The following is a 16,095-nucleotide window of genomic DNA, read 5'->3' as shown; positions in this document are numbered from 1 at the left end:
ATTTAATTTCTGTTACCATATTATTCTTTTAATCTTTTTATTTTTTAAAATCCACTTAAAATGGTGAAATTTTTAAAATGTCCTTTACAAAATAATGAAATGAATTTAAACGTGTATAAATATTATTTAAAAAAAATCTTTGTATCACTATTGTACTGCGCAATCTTGTGCATCTTCTTCGGATGAAGAGTAAAGAATTAGGAAGAAATTGTAAGAAATTGCAGCCTATATTTTTATTGTAGGTATACGTCGAACTTTCACTAGAGAAATTCATAAGTTATCGTATTATGGTTAAGTTTTGACCTGGTGTTTCCTTCTGTTGTGCTCGTTCATCGTGTTTCAATTGAGCCAAACCACTGAAATTTGGATAAATCTCAGAAGGTTGTGTGATAGTGTTGGAAATTAGGGCTCAATTGGATGAAGTCGAGGGTTTGGAGCCTGTTGTCCGAAAACAAATTAGGGTTTGTAAGGAAAAAAAACGACAATTTTTTATTTTTGACTTTACATGAATGACCTATGAAAACCTGGTCCCCTCCTCCATGCAGATCTCAAGACCTTGCGGATGTGAATCCGCAAGTTCTGCAATCCGCCTGAAAAAGCGGACTAGGGTTTCATAAAACAACGTACTATAATACGACACGAAAGAAAAAGAAAATCAGTGTGTTACAGCCTTTTGACGAAAAGAACCAAAACCGATCAATTTTAAACACATTCGGCATCAAATTCGATACGATTAGAACATTGAGTATAGAAAATGAATTGATTCTAAAGGCGTATCATCTCAACTTTGGTTGATGTTGGCTATTTATTACAAAAATATTTATCATATATAATTATCTTTCAATGTAATTTTTCCAAAAAAGATATATAATTCATGTTGCCACTCCACCTAACAATCACATATTATTAGGAACTTACACATCCATCAAAGAAGCAATACAAGTTGAGGGTTGGAATGAAATTGCCAACATTAATTACTTGAACCATCCGTACGTTTTAGGTCTTATTTGAGTTCATTGTTCATCATTTAGGCATTACGTTCAAGATTCTTCTTTCTTCAAGAGTGTGAAACCTTTGGAAAATATGTCACTATCTTCTTGATTTCATATATCAACTACAATAATGATAATTTCCCTCTTTTGTTTATTTTATTTTCACAAGTCTTTTCCTTATCCAAATTTAATTTTAATAATGATAATAATTTTTTATTCATTCTCAAAATATTATTCAATGATAGTCTAAGATTAAATCAATTGTTAAAAAAAAAATTATGTGTCAAATATATGAGGAAAAATTATAATTTTATTCCTGTAACTTAGGATGGTGGCATTTTTAATTGCAATTTACTTGCATTTTTAGTCCTACAAATAAATTCATGCAGGATAAAAAATGCCAAAGCTCCCCTAAGTTACAGGATTAAAATGCCAACGATTCCTAAGTTACAGGACTAAAATTATAATTTAATTGTGTCGTGTGCAAATCACATGCAAATTTATGTCGAAATTGGCCGAAAATGATGAAGATTGACAAATTTTTAAAGTTACAAAACTAAAATGCTCAAACTAAAAATATCATGCTGCATTTTTAAAAAATTATTAAAAATATATATTAAGTAAAAATAATTTTAAATTTTTCTTAATAAAATTATTAATGATAAAATTATTTATAAATTTATCGTCACTATCGTATACATGTGTCACTATCTGTTTTTAATAACTCAAGCATATTTTTTTTTGTCATTAAATCTTACTATTAACATCTTCTAAAAAAAAATTGTCACTATTAAATTATGATATTGCGTGTCGCATATTGTAATAGTATATTAATTTTTTAAAGATATCAATATATTTAAATAAAGAAAATATAAAAAAAATTGATAATTGTAACAAAATAAAATTCTTGTCAATTAATACAAATAATAAGCTGACAATATTAAAATTATCACTCGGTATTTTATGGCTGGGGTATATATTTTAAAGAGAGGGATTAATTAAAAAAAGATATTTTAATAAATTTATTGTATTCTCAGGAGGACATTTGCCCAACAAAAGTTTAACACCTAAAGCTAGCCTGGCCGAGGTCACAATTTATTATTCATCTTCACTCAATCATAATTTCCAAATACATTAAATAATAATAATATCATATGAGATCCCAACTTTAATAAATCATTTCATACCAAATAAACCACAAGGAAATATAATTTTGTTAGAAAAAAAATATATATTTTTCGTCCTATAATTTTGGATTTGGCGCTTTTGGTCCATTCTGATTTTTTAGTGTTGCAATTGTGGATAATAATTTTAAAGAAGTAACTCTTTTTGTACAATTTCTGCTAGAAAATATCAATTTCACTAAAAAGAAAAAAAAGGGAGTTGTCACGTACTAAGCGAGTGTGTTTTTCTGGTGAAATTGGTATTTTTTAACATAAATTGATAAAATTGCAATTTTGGTCTCAAAGTATAGGGTGGTTTGCAATATCAGTCGCATATTTTCTTAAATAGTCAAAATTAGTCTCACTTTAGGAAAACGTTGCAAAGTTAATCCAACTGTAAAAAAATTACAATTTTTCTAACTAACTTTACAGTATTTTTCTAAAATATGGAACTAATTTTGTAATATTTTTCTAAAGTGTAGGACTAATATTACAATGGTGGGACTAAGTTCGTGATACTTTTTTAAAATGTGGGACTAATGTTGACTATTTTAAAAAATACAGAACTAATATTACAAACCACCTTGTATTTTGAGACTGAAATTGCAATTTTCTCACAAAAATTAGACCAAATATGTTACTTTCTTTTAAAAAATAAATTAATATAAAGTTATTTAAAAATATCAAAATGGATTAAATACCATAATTACAGGTAATAAAATGCATGTATTTATGATGGCAAAATTGCAGGTATTTTTGGCCTAAATTTCGCCTAAGTTTTTAAATGTTTATCGCCACTAATAAATTAGAAGGCACTAATGAGCGTTGAGGGAATCAAAAATAAATTACAAACTCGTCAAGAAAAAATGGAAAAGGAAATTACAAATATTTCCTGGTTGGAATTGCGTTGGTTCTTATGTGTTACTTTCACTACTTGCCGGCCCCCTCTCTCTCTCTCTCTGTCTCTCATAGTGGTTGTGCAGAGCACATACGAGTTTCCATCCTCTCTCTCTCTCTCTCTCTCCCGTAATTGTAAACTAACATTCAAGTACTGTTTTCCAATAAAGACCCTTTTGCTAAAATCTTTCCTTTCGCCTTAGATAAGCTCTATATAAACACAGATATACACTCTCTCAAGACTTGAGGTATCAGTTGATCAAAAGTCCAAGAAAATCTTTATCGACAGAGAAGATGGTGGTGAAGATGATGAAGTGGAGGCCTTGGCCGCCACTGTCATCCAAAAAATTTGAGGCCAAGATCACCGTTCATCACCTCGGAGGTCTCTTTCCATCACCCCAACTCCAAGATTCTTCAAGATTTTCAGTTGAGATCAAGTGGAAGGGCTCAAAGGGAATTGGGTTGGGTTCTTTGAGGAGGAGTGTTAGGAGGAATTTCACAAAGGAAGAGTTGTTGGGGGAAGATGGGGTTGTGCACTGGGGTGAGGAGTTTCGCTGTATTTGCAGTTTCTCAACTTACAAGGAGGGTTCTTTTCATCCTTGGAAGGTTTCATTTGCAGTTTTTAATGTGAGTTCTCAACTGGGATTGTGTGTTTCTTTGGTGCTGTTTTCTGTTTTTCCCCTAAATATATGTTTTGTTAATTTGTATGGTTCTTGTTTGGCTTCTTTCTTTATCGTATCAAGGTTTGGTTGATGAGACTTGATGACTAATTCTTGATCACATGGGACAGCATAGAAAGTATAGAATTGGTTCAATTCTTGTATGTTAAAATTAAGGTGAATTATTTTCTGTTCTTTTCTTTTTCTTTCTTTCTTTTTTTTTGTTTTTATGTTCATGTATCTTGAGAAGTTTACACCTTTTGAAAGGACAAGATGATTAATCTTTTTCCTATATTTCAGGCCCACAGATGTTTTTGGTGGATTTTTAAAATTTAAAAAGTGATTTTTGGGGAAAATTTTGATGTTGGTCAATTACTTTGGATCATTTGATGATCCTTCAGTTGCAATCTCAGGCTCCTTAGGCTGTAATTTTTGAAGTCTTGCCTCAAGGTTTCATTTATATCTAATTTTTACATAAGAAACATACAAGAGTTTTGGATGTTAGCTCTTCATCATATACACACTCTGATTCTCATGAAAATGGTTCTTGATCACTTTTTTGGACAAATTTATGCTTGTCCAATCAGTATGATGGTTTTCTGAGTAAGAATTGACTGCAGAACTTATGTGGTTCCATTTTGCGTTGGTTTTTGTTTTTTGTTGCAAATTTGTGTTGTTTGAGAAATTACATGAGATGTGTATTTACGTGGCATATAATAGTCCATGCTTCTTGTCTGATTGTATCCTGGGAAAAGATGTTAATGTTGGGAAAGAGGTCTTTCCTTCTACTCCATTGTTACATTTTGAACACTAACACATCATGCCATTACAGGGTTTGAAGCAAGGGACAAATAACAATGTCCCTGTCGTTGCCACTGCATCCTTGAACCTTTCAGATTTTGCTTCTGCAGCTGAAAAACAAGACGGAGAAGTTGATGTTCCTCTGACAATACCCTGCGCCCATGGTGACGGATGTATTTCCCTTTATGTAAGCAGACGTTGCTGTTGTTCTTTTCAGTAATGCATCTCATTTTGTCTCAATTTTGGGCACACGGCCCTCTTTCTCAGTTCCATGAGTGGTTTGTTAAGAGTGAGTTCATTTCATTTTGCACGCAGCTTTCAATTAGTCTTCTAGAACTAAGAAATGCTGAGGACCCTCCTGAATCGACGATACCAAGACCCGTTATATATTTTCCACGGTCTCCTTGTTATGGAGAAATGTTTTCATTGGAGAAGGAGGATATATCAACTCGTAAGGCGAGCCCAATAAGAGTCAATATCTTCAAGGGGTTATCTGCCCTAAGAAGTAAAAAGGAGGAAGGCAGTGATGGAAGGAGCTCAGATAGAAGCGAGGATGTCGAGTTTAATTATGCACTTGACACGGATTCACTGGACGACTCGGATGAAGGAGAGTCGGATGAAGTAAAGCAGGATTCTCGTGTTAGGAAGTCATTCAGTTACGGGACATTGGCTTATGCAAACCATGCTGGAGGTTCAATTTACTCAAATACAAGCAGCAGCGAGGATGAAGACTGGATATATTACAGCCATGGTAAATCAGATGGAGCACATATATATCCCGGGGATAAGAGGATACCAGTTGCTGAACATTCAACACAGCAGAATTTAAAACGTAGACTTCTTCCGTGGAGAAAAAGGAAATTAAGCTTCAGATCACCTAAAGTCAAAGGAGAGCCATTATTGAAAAAATATTATGGAGAGGAAGGTGGAGATGATATTGATTTTGATCGCCGTCAGCTTAGCTCCTCAGATGAATCTGCTATAAGAGTATGGTTTTTATTTAAGTTTTTTCCTTCTAATCTATTCCTGCGTTCCAATTATCGTATTGGGTTTGAATATGTTGACTTTATCTACTGCAAATCCAACTTAAAGAAGTGTTGCTGAGTTTGTCTTTAGACTTGATTAATTTTTCGAGTAATACAAATTAAAAGTTTTGCCACTACTCCATAATCCATATGTAATCATCCTTACACTTTCTTGGGAGTTTTTTTTTTTTTTTTGACAATGTCTTTTAATATGGATGCAGCAGAAAACTGGGGACAATTCAGCTGCAAACCAACAATATGCCTCTGAATTTGGAGATGATGATTTTGCCATTGGGATCTGGGAGCTGAAGGAGATAATAAGCCGTGATGGACACATGAAATTGAAAACACAAGTTTTCTTTGCCTCGATCGACCAAAGGAGTGAACGTGCAGCTGGTGAAAGTGCTTGTACAGCTTTGGTAGCTGTGATTGCTGATTGGTTACAGTCGAACCAAGATGAGATGCCGATCAAGTCCCAACTCGACAGCCTAATTCGTGAAGGTTCACTTGAGTGGAGAAATCTCTGTGAGAATGAGACATATGGGGAAAGATTCGCAGACAAGCATTTTGACCTTGAGACGGTACTCGAGGCTAAAGTTCGTCCACTTTCCGTTGTCCCAGAGAAATCTTTCATAGGGTTCTTCCACCCAGAAGGACTAGACGACAAAGGGTTTGATTTCCTCCAAGGTGCCATGTCATTTGACAACATTTGGGAAGAAATCTGTAGATGTGCCTCTGAGATGCAGCCTTGCAGTGACCCTTTGGTCTATATCATCAGCTGGAACGATCACTTTTTCGTCCTAAAGGTTGAACATGATGCATACTACATCATCGACACTCTGGGCGAGAGACTCTATGAGGGCTGCAACCAAGCCTTTATCTTGAAATTTGACAGGGATACAATGATTCATCAGGTTGCTAGTGAGACTCAAAATTCGGATGATAAACCAGCCAATGATAAGCCGGAGAAAAATAGGAAAATTGAGGTCTCTACTGGGAAAGAAGTGGTTGCCGTTAATGATTCTCCAGGAAAGAACGAAGAGGATTCAATGATAGTCTGCACGGGCAAAGAGTCATGCAAAGAGTACATCAAGAGCTTTTTGGCTGCAATTCCCATTAGGGAATTGCAGGTTGATCTGAAGAAGGGGTTAATGGCATCTACGCCTCTTCATCACCGGCTACAAATTGAATTCCATTACACCCAGCGTCTGAATCCGGTTGGGCAGCATCCTATAGCAGAAGCAGTAGATGATACACAGGCAACTTTGGCACTAACACAACTAGAACCTGATGAATTATAGAGATGTTCTTTTCTGTTTTGTTGTTTATACATGAAAGGGTAAGGAACGGGACTTGTGAGTTCTGTCAACTATGCTTAGCCATAGGCCTTTCTTCCCTTTTACCTTAACATTAATAACCAATTTTCTTAGAAATGTGAATTAAGTTAAATGCATAGTATCCTTCTTTATGTTTTGGCGTGAAATTCAGCTTAGTTTATATGAATTTGGGATGCCTATCCATTGACCGTAAATTGGTACTGAAAAGCAATGGATGAGGCTAAAATTCCCTGGCTGCTTGAAACTTAAGAATTTACCTTCTTTTGTAGAAGCTTTGCGGTAATGCCAAAATAAATAAATGGTATGGAAGCATTAACGCATCAAATATTCTCTATAATAATACATACTTTTGAAACAATCGGCTCGTGCAGTATTAGACACATATCAAATGCGGGTTACAATGTTAAGATGCCTCCAACACGTGTTGAATATGTCATTTGCGTGTCCCATAAAGAAAAGGAATAGGAGACGATGTGCTAAATGGCGTTGTTAAACATGTATAAATACATTGGTCGAGGGACTTTTGCAAAAGTCCTAAAATTTATGGGGAACGAACTTGCAAGATAACGGTTAACACACTAATGTTTAAGTTAGTAATTGAATTAAGAAAATTAAGATAGAAAAAACTTGAATAAATGCGAGATAATGCCGAAATAATTGATGTGGAGTGCTTAGAGGTGGAAAAGGAGCTAAAATGCAAGTGTAGAGTGTAGAAAAATAGTAGGGAGCACATAGCCTTGCTATTTGAAAGAGAAAGTGCGCTGAATGTGAAGTCACTTACGTGTTGTCTAACCTTGGACCTCTATTTATAAATCAATTTGAATGGGATCCATGGGTTGGTTAGTTCTAAGTTGGATATCATCATAATCCTCGTGAATTTAGCTTTTAAACAATAGTATCTATACATGATTTCGAGTTATCTCCTAAGAGATATGCTGGTATGAAAAGCTTTTGCCTAGTCAACTACGGATGTAGGGAAGTTTATTAGTTGCTGCTTTGTCCAACCAGTTTTAGCTGGATATGGGGTCCTAGCTGGCGATCTTTTAGGGTGATGTGTCCTTTAATGTGTAAAATTCAATTGGCGTGGTGGCCTTGCTGTTTGGTGCTTGGACTTGCTGATTCGGCCTTATGTGAAAGCCTTAGTTTGCCAATTTGGGCGGCAGGAAGGGACTACTTATTACCATGCTCTTTATTTCTTATTATTATTTTCTATCACTATTAATTGACTTCAGTCTCGGAGTGCTTATATATTTTTTGCAGGTCTCTGTTCCAAAACTTATGAAAATCTAAGCCCAAAGATCTCAAATTGGGCTTACCCAAATGAGCAATTTTCTGCTTGCATTAAGTGGCGTTGTCTATAGAAACAAAGTTAAGACATGAGGAATATGACTGGCAAATAGTGGGATGGAGAAGCAAAAAGCTGTCAACTCTCAAACTGGAGACACATAGGCTCTACAAATGGTTCCACATGCACCTTTGGCCTCCAAGGTTATGGAGGCCAAGGCACATCTGATCCTGTGGAGCACGTGGACTCAACTTGCAAAAGTATTTCACCAGACACTTCCTCGAAGAAAATGTTAGCTGTCCCGCTGGACACACTATAACAAATGATTGCAGCAGTAGCTACGTTGAGAATAGCAGTTGTCCGTTAGGTGTCTCTAGCAACTCCTCTAGCTATGGTAGCCTCTACTCCAACTACGAGAGTGTGAACCCACCTCGAGATCCCCCAACTAAGGATGAAAGGCTCATCCTACAACCATAAGAGGATGTTCTCAATGTGTGGAAAGCCCATTCGGAGCATCTCCGTGAGGGCTTTGGGACATGCAACACCTGGCCCTTGGAGTCTCGCCGGAAAAACATGAAGGTATCCCTTTCGTGAAGAAGTCATAAGAAAACGTGCTCCGCTAATTCTCGGACCCCAATCATGGTGAAGTATGATGGGTCTACGGAACCCCAGGAGCATTTGTCTGGGTTCGAGAATGCAACTCTCCTTTATCACTACATGGATAAAGTCAAATGTCAAGTGTTCATCACTATGTGCACCTAAGCAACTCAACAATGATTCAACAAATTATCTGTTGGTTCTATCCAGGTTTTCTAAGAGTTCCATTCCCTTTTCCTTCATCTATTCGTCAGCAACAAACGACACCATAAGATGTTTATGAGCCGCTTCTCAAAAGGAGTCAAAATCTCTAATGGACTACCTCCAATGCTTCAATGCTGCTACCCTGGAGGTCCCTTCAGCTATCCCCGAGGTGTGGGCCAGCGCTTACTCGTAGGGACCAAAGGATGTAGAATTCTTTAAATCTTTAGCGAAAAAACTGGCACTAAGCTTTGACAGTTTTTGAGTGAAGGTGGAAAGATACTTTAAGATGAAAAAAGCTAAAGCCTTTAAGAAGGAAGGTCAGGGAGAAAAAAGAAAGAATCATAAAGAGGAATGTTAAGGACCAGACTTGGGCATGTGAAGAGATAATCATATCATGTGGTCGTTATAAGTCTTATCCAGTGAATCAGAATATGTAGTAAAGACAATGGATTCCAAGAGATGATCCATCACCTGTCAGTATATGACGGATGAATCTCCTATGTATTCTGAAATGGTTTAAAATCTTTAAGTTTGTGGCAACAGTGCTTGGTCGAATAAGGAATATTTTCTATATTGATCAATGGAGTAAATACATCACGAGTATTAAACATACTTATCTAGTTCCGGATGTGAACCACCGTTCAATTCCATTTTCTAGATTTAGATTCAGAGATGGTTGATGAAAGAATCATATCTATATGAAACTCGAGAGCCTAAATATTCACTAGCATATTCTCCTAGTTTCTATTGCCAATAGGCCGCTGTTAAATGGCCACACATGGTAACGAGCATTTATGATTAATGGTTAATGAGAAATAATCAATTTAATTTAATTTAATTAATTAATTGTGTTGTAAACAAACCCTAGTTTAACTGAGGTGAACCTAAAGAGTTAAACACAAATCACTATATAGAAGTGGTTGAATTTTTAGAAAAAATAAATTAATTTAATTGAATTAAATTATTCATGAAGAATATAAATAATTGGATCATTTATTGGGATAGTCCATTTGATGGATGACCCAAGATTTGAATTAATTAGGTTTGGGCATAGCCTTTAAATTAATTAGATTAATTTAAATAGGATTTGGACTAAGTAATTTGTAGGACTAATTAATTAGAAAGTGGGATTGTTTAATTAATAAATTGAATTTATGAATTAGAGTGATAGGACTCAAGTCTTTTAATGAGATTAAATAGACATCTGGACTTCCATTGAATGGGTATAAAAATTAATTAGGTTAATTAAATACCCGATGGATTGTGGTTGGGCTTAATTTAATTTAATGGATTAAACAAGCCCGGTCCACTTATTTTTTCGGAGCCCTAGTCATCCACCTTGGAGTCAAAGTCAAGGAAGAGTTAGACTCTTCCTTGAGGGGGATTAAGGGGAAGAGTACCACGCGGCCACTTAATAAGCACACACTAGGAATGTATATTTGTGTGTGTATTAGATATTATCTTGGAGATATTACATATACATAATATAGAAATTTAGAACTTCAACACACTCTCTTCTCTCTCCTCTCTTCACCTTTTATCCCAAGAGAAATTTTGAAAATTTTCTCTCTTATTATCCTTACATCTTATGTTCTTAAACTAGGTTCAGGTTATAAACAAACAAATTCGGATACACTAATTGATAGTATTGATTCAGTTTATGTTTTCTTCTATGATCTAGTTTCTACCTAGTAGTAGATCTAGGTTCTTCTTCACGTTGTGCTGTGGATGAATTAGAGGTATCCTGTGTTGGATACTTACGTGGGCTAATTCCGATGGAGTAAGGAATCAATCCTTGTAGCGGTACAATGCATGAATCAAAAAAGTATAATTCGTAGTTCAATTTTATGCACCCTTTTTGTTTGTTTCCATTAGCCACTTTGTGAACGCATGTTGCTTTTATTTATTTTTGCGTATAAACACCAAACACCATAAACGTACACCCATTTGAAAGGGTTTAAGTGGTTTAAATTGCTTTTGTTTTTATACTTTCATTGTGTTCCCGCGCTATGCTCAATTCTTTCAGATACCCTATACAAAAAAGCATTCACTCATCCCCTACTAAGGTGCCTAATCTCAAAAGACGAATAGTATGTCTTTTTAAGGAAATACACAGTGGGTGTCACGAGAGTAATGCAAGACTTATGATGTTGATCGGAGAGGCTCTACGAGCGGGATACTTTTGGCATACTATGAAACATGAGACGCATCAATTAGTCCGCAGTTGTGATAAATGTTAACAACATTGAACTCTTATTAACCATCCAGCAGAACCCCTAACTACCTTATAGGCCCTCTCTCTCTTCTCCCAATGGGATGTAGACATGGTTGGACCCTTTTCCTTGGGCCCCCACTAGAGGAAATTCCTCTTAGTACATTGACTACTTCACCAAATGGGTGGAAGTGAACCCCTCTCCCACATCACTAAGGGGGAAGTCAAGAAATTCATATGGCAAACCGTAATTTGTTAGTTCGGTCTTCCTCGAGAGCTTATCTCGGACAATGGTTCACAATTTCAAGGTCACACATTTTCAAGATTAGTGTAAAGGGCTTTGAATTATGAAAAGGTTTACTACGATAACTCATCCTCAAGATAATGGACAAGTACAAGTCCCCAACTGAGTACTAGCGCGAGGGATTAAAAGAAGACTAGACCAAGCGGGGGGAAATTGGGATGAGGAATTCCCAATTTCTTATGAGCTTATAGTATGACCCCCTAGAACATCTACTGGAGGATGTCTCTTCACCTTAGTATATGAAACCGACAGTGTCATCCCTGCCAAAGTAGGGATGCCCTCCCATTGAATATAACACTACTTAGAGGAAGAGAACACCCATCTCCAGAGGAAAAACCTGGACTCATCAAAGAGTCCTACAGAAGGCTTTCCTCTGTATGCAGTATTACAAAAATGTGATTATCTATGCCCATAATAGATTAATAAAGCCTTAAGACTTCTAAAAGGGAGACTTAGTCTTTTGGGTCGAGACACTAAAATTAGTAGGCAAATTAGACCCTAATTGGGAAGGGTCGTATATGATAATGAGGAGCCTAGGGCATAGAGCTTATGAGTTAGAAGACCAAGAAGGGGGACCTCTATCACGACCATGGTATGTCCATAACTTTAAATAGTCTATGCTTAAGCCAAGCCTTGTTCCTAGACAAGCACATTTTCATAAATAACCTTTCCCTCAAGCAGACGCCTTGCTCCTGGCAGGCGCCTTCTAAAAAATAAGCCTTACCTCTATGCAGACACCCCCTTCAGAAATAAACCTTGCCCTTAGGCAAGCTGTCTCAAAGAAAATCCCTATCGTCCTCTAAGAACTAAGCAATGCCTCTAGGTAGGCACCCCTTGAAAAATAAGCTCTTTCCTAGGCAGGAATATTTCAAAGACAAGCCTTGTGTTTAGCAAGCTTCCTCTAAACTATAAGCCTTGCCCCTAGGTAGGCATCTCTCAAAGAAAGCCCTACCTTTGAAAGCGTCCTCTCAAGAATAAGTCTTGTCTCTAAAAAGAACTCCCTTAGCAATAACCCTTGCCTTTGAGCAAGTACCCCTTCAGGATAAACCTTATCCCTAGACAAGTACCCTCTTATAAATAAGCCATGTTCTTGGATAGACATCTTCCCCTAAATAAACCCTGCTTCTTTTGCAGGTGTCCTTTAGAAAATAACAACAAATTCAGCACTTAGTAGAAGCAAGCACTATTTGGAGCACACATACTATGTCATGTAAGCTTTACTTTACACAGGCTTCATTCTGAAACTAAGGAACTCTTCAGTTCGCAAGGGATTAAAGCATTGAATAAAGGGACGTTACAACAATGACAAGGATGACAAACCCTTAAATTCAACTGATGAACCGATAACTAAAGCAAGTAGACAAATGATGAATGGAAGAACGGGCAGTAAACCCCAACAAGATGAGTTGAGAAAAGCAATACCATTCATCAAAGGTCCCAACTAAACCAGTTAGGGAAGCAAGAAAAAAAAAAAACATACACCAACAAGTGAAAATAACCAAAATTGTTCAAAAGACCACATGCAACCAACATTCATCCCCAATGCAAGAACCACAAACAGGAATTATTTTTTCTATAAAAACCTCTTTCTCAGAATTGGGAGGGGGGTTTGGTTTTTGTTTTAACTCTCTCCCACAATGGAGGTTACCTCTTGCTCGATGTGAATGGTGAGTAGATATTCTTTCAAGGATCTTCTTGGCTAAGGGAGGATAACAAGCTCTTAGGTAGGCTCTTCGGAGGTTCTGGGAGAAGTCAATCTCCATGGTGGCTAGTGTATCGATAGCAGGTGGGGTTGTACTTCTTATATTATCGTCCCTAGGATGGTATCTAGATCTTCATCTGCAAGAGCCCTTTATGGGAGAAACAACCACCTAAATCCATAAAGGGCTCTTCCTGGCCTGCATGGGGAATGATCCTTTCATCTGGCTCAAGGGCATCCTCGAGACCTGCATCCATGTCTAGGAAGGTATTGAAGCCATCAACGTAGTAGGGCCCAACCTTATTAGCCAGATCAAAATTGAAATCTTCTGACTTTCAGAAGTTGACCAAATGACTCTCCTAGAAGGACTCGAAATAGGCCTATCTATCCTCGTGTCAAGGAATCCCAAGTGAGCATCATTTGCCGCTTTATAGGTAGCTTCCTTCTGAACTTTGGTGGAAGTCGTTAGTTGATTGTTTGGACTTTAGAGCTTTTTCTCCAACCATTTGTGCTTAGCCACAGTCTCCTCCTTAATCCCCATCTCCTTAGCAAGCTCATCTCATAGACGAGCAACTCACTCCTTCAAACGCTTCATGGTGCCTTCAGGAAGAAGGGGAAGAGGAGAAAGAGCTTAGAGGCCAATTATCGCCTCCCTGTAGATAGTGATTGCTTGAGAATGAAACCAAGGAAGAGGATGATCAGAAAGGAAAACCAAGATGAAATGAAAATAATCAAGAAAAGACAGAGGAGAAAACTTACCCATGCGAGGTGGCTAGCTAGACGACCTCAAAGCTCCACTCTATAGGAGCCAGACATGTGTCGCCTGTCCACTGGCAACACAACCCCCTAATAGAAGTCTCCAAGCAACAAAGTCTCCCCCTCCCATTCCCTTAAAAAAGGGTTGGCATTATAAATGCTCCACTTGGCATTATAAATGCTCCACTCTCGATGGTGGAGCAGTCGGTAGGGGTAGAAATCCCCTGGCTCCGGGGAAGAAGGAGAACAAAAGTAGACCTAGTGACCACTTTGAGGCCCTTTAGGAGGTTGCGCCCGAGCGTTTCCCCTCAAAACTCACTGGAGGCAGGAGTTCCCATAGAGTCTCGAGCTGTGGAGGTAGGAGTTGAGGACTTCCCTCATGCTCTCCCCCAAGAGGTTCTTGAACATCATGGATTCTGTATGATGACACATCGAAATACCAATTAGAAACAAGATAAAGTATCAAGTCATAAAATGAATAAAAACATAAGAAATACCCAAAGGCCTCTCCAGAGGAATCTCTTGAGGGCTTAAACGAAAATGAGAAAGGAGTCTCTTATCCACCAACACCATACAATCATAGGGCTCAAGATTCAACCTCTTTGGTAAGCCGTCAACTAAGCACTCCATCTACGAATGGAGAAACTCCTGGCCAGAGGGAGATCCACCAACACTCATGAGAAAAATCCCATTACTAAGTGGCACCACAAAGAAATAGCTCCCCTTCCAATTCTTGAGACATTACAAATAGGTATGAAGTGTACTCCATGGCAAGGGGAAAAATGAAAAAGGCCCGACTTTGATTTTCTTAGTTGAAAGCAGGAAAAAAGATTTTCACTTGAGGGCTTGGCTCCATTATAACTTACAACGACGGAAAAGCCGACCATCAAGTGAAAGGATTTAAGCGCGAGTTAGTTCAAGGGGACCCAAAAAATACAGGCCACCTTGCAATAAAAGGAAAGAACGGGAAAACGAAGGTCTCCACGCACCTAGGCTGTGAAGAAGTACAGGTTGTTAAGAGGGGAAAAGTAAGGTATAGACTTGGGAATTCTATAGTCCTCCCTCAACCATTGGGCATAAGCCTCCCGAAATACCAAGGGTACCCAGTCCACAAAACTAGGCTAGTGGCTCTCATCCATCCACTCACCCCAACCAAGGGGACCTCCCCCTCTTCCTCAAGATCTCCCTCTCTATCTTCCTCCTCTTTCAAAGAGACCTCACCCCTTCTCTCTTCCTCCTCCCTCTCTATCTCCTTTCCCTCGAAGGACTCGTCTATAAGGCAGCATCGCCTCTCCACAGTACAAAAGCTCTACTCTCTGGGCCAAATGGGCGGAGGATGAGCCACTGCCTGCTCGCCGCAAAGTCGCCTCGGTGGGATCATCACTACCGGAAGCTTGAATCCTCCCATGCAACGAGACCATTTTTTTAAGAACCCAAAAAATGTAGAAAAAGGATAAGAGCTTGAAAATACAGATGCTCCAACAAACAAGATCATAACAGAGAGGAGGAAGAAGGAATAAAAAATCAAGAACATTTACGAGGATAAAAATAAAGAAGATAGGTGAGGATGTAAACGGTCGATGGTCACCCAGAAAATGCCAGAGGTTGGGCAGAAGGAGAGTAGGAAAGAAAGAAGCACTAAATGAGAATGAGATAGGGCACTAAAGTTCCTTTATTCCCTTGTTGGATGAGCTAACCGCTAACAATACAACTTGCAGTTCTTGCACACACGCCATCATGGTGTCGCAGGCAATAATTAAAATGGTTGCTAAATCATTCAAAAGTCGCATCAATTCCGAGAATGATGTTTCGTTCGACTACAAGGATGCGACTACAGTATACCTTTCCGCTGATAGGGGACCTCTCTCTGGATCTGGATGAAGGGCAAGTTGCCCTGTTGGGATCGCAAGCTTAGAATTCCCCTCTCATAGAAGCTCTCTACTCTATTGGAGTGATGATAGGCCTCAACCCATTAGAGTGGGGCGGACTAAAGCTAAGGAGGAAGACCTTTCCCGTGACCGAAGTCCATCCGCGCAACTACCTTCTCGAGTCCTAAGGGGATTGGGCTCATCCAAAAATATTATTACTGTGCTGGACTCCAATCCAATCCCCTTAGGACTACCTTCTGTGACCGAAGTCATGTGCTGGATCTCCGCGCAACTAC

The 16,095-nt window shown here is 38.1% G+C and overlaps 1 protein-coding gene and 1 long non-coding RNA gene across 4 annotated transcripts; one reads left to right on the top strand and one right to left on the bottom strand.

Moving 5' to 3' along the window:
- Nucleotides 3,082–7,014, top strand: LOC105161020. 2 transcript variants are annotated; one of them, XM_011078572.2, is made up of 4 exons: nt 3,082–3,679; nt 4,544–4,699; nt 4,828–5,499; nt 5,762–7,014. In XM_011078572.2, the coding sequence occupies exons 1-4, from the start codon at nt 3,347–3,349 to the stop codon at nt 6,836–6,838; spliced, it is 2,238 nt and encodes a 745-aa protein (XP_011076874.1). In that variant the 5' UTR covers nt 3,082–3,346; the 3' UTR covers nt 6,839–7,014. The 2 variants fall into 2 exon arrangements, with proteins under 2 accessions (XP_011076874.1, XP_011076873.1); XM_011078571.2 differs by having other exon boundaries at nt 5,759–7,014.
- LOC105161019 lies at nt 10,884–15,762 on the bottom strand. Of its 2 annotated transcripts, none has more exons than XR_002286909.1 (3): nt 14,429–15,762; nt 13,935–14,347; nt 10,884–13,844 (listed from the first exon to the last, which is right to left on the bottom strand). It is a non-coding gene; the product is annotated as an uncharacterized LOC105161019 (long non-coding RNA). The 2 variants fall into 2 exon arrangements; XR_847733.2 differs by having other exon boundaries at nt 14,530–15,762.

The sequence above is a fragment of the Sesamum indicum genome, linkage group LG4 (genome assembly GCF_000512975.1).
Source record: "Sesamum indicum cultivar Zhongzhi No. 13 linkage group LG4, S_indicum_v1.0, whole genome shotgun sequence".
Classification (NCBI taxonomy): domain Eukaryota; kingdom Viridiplantae; phylum Streptophyta; class Magnoliopsida; order Lamiales; family Pedaliaceae; genus Sesamum; species Sesamum indicum.
The sequence above is the reverse complement of the archived record's forward strand: the minus strand, read 5'-3'. Positions and strand labels throughout refer to the sequence as shown.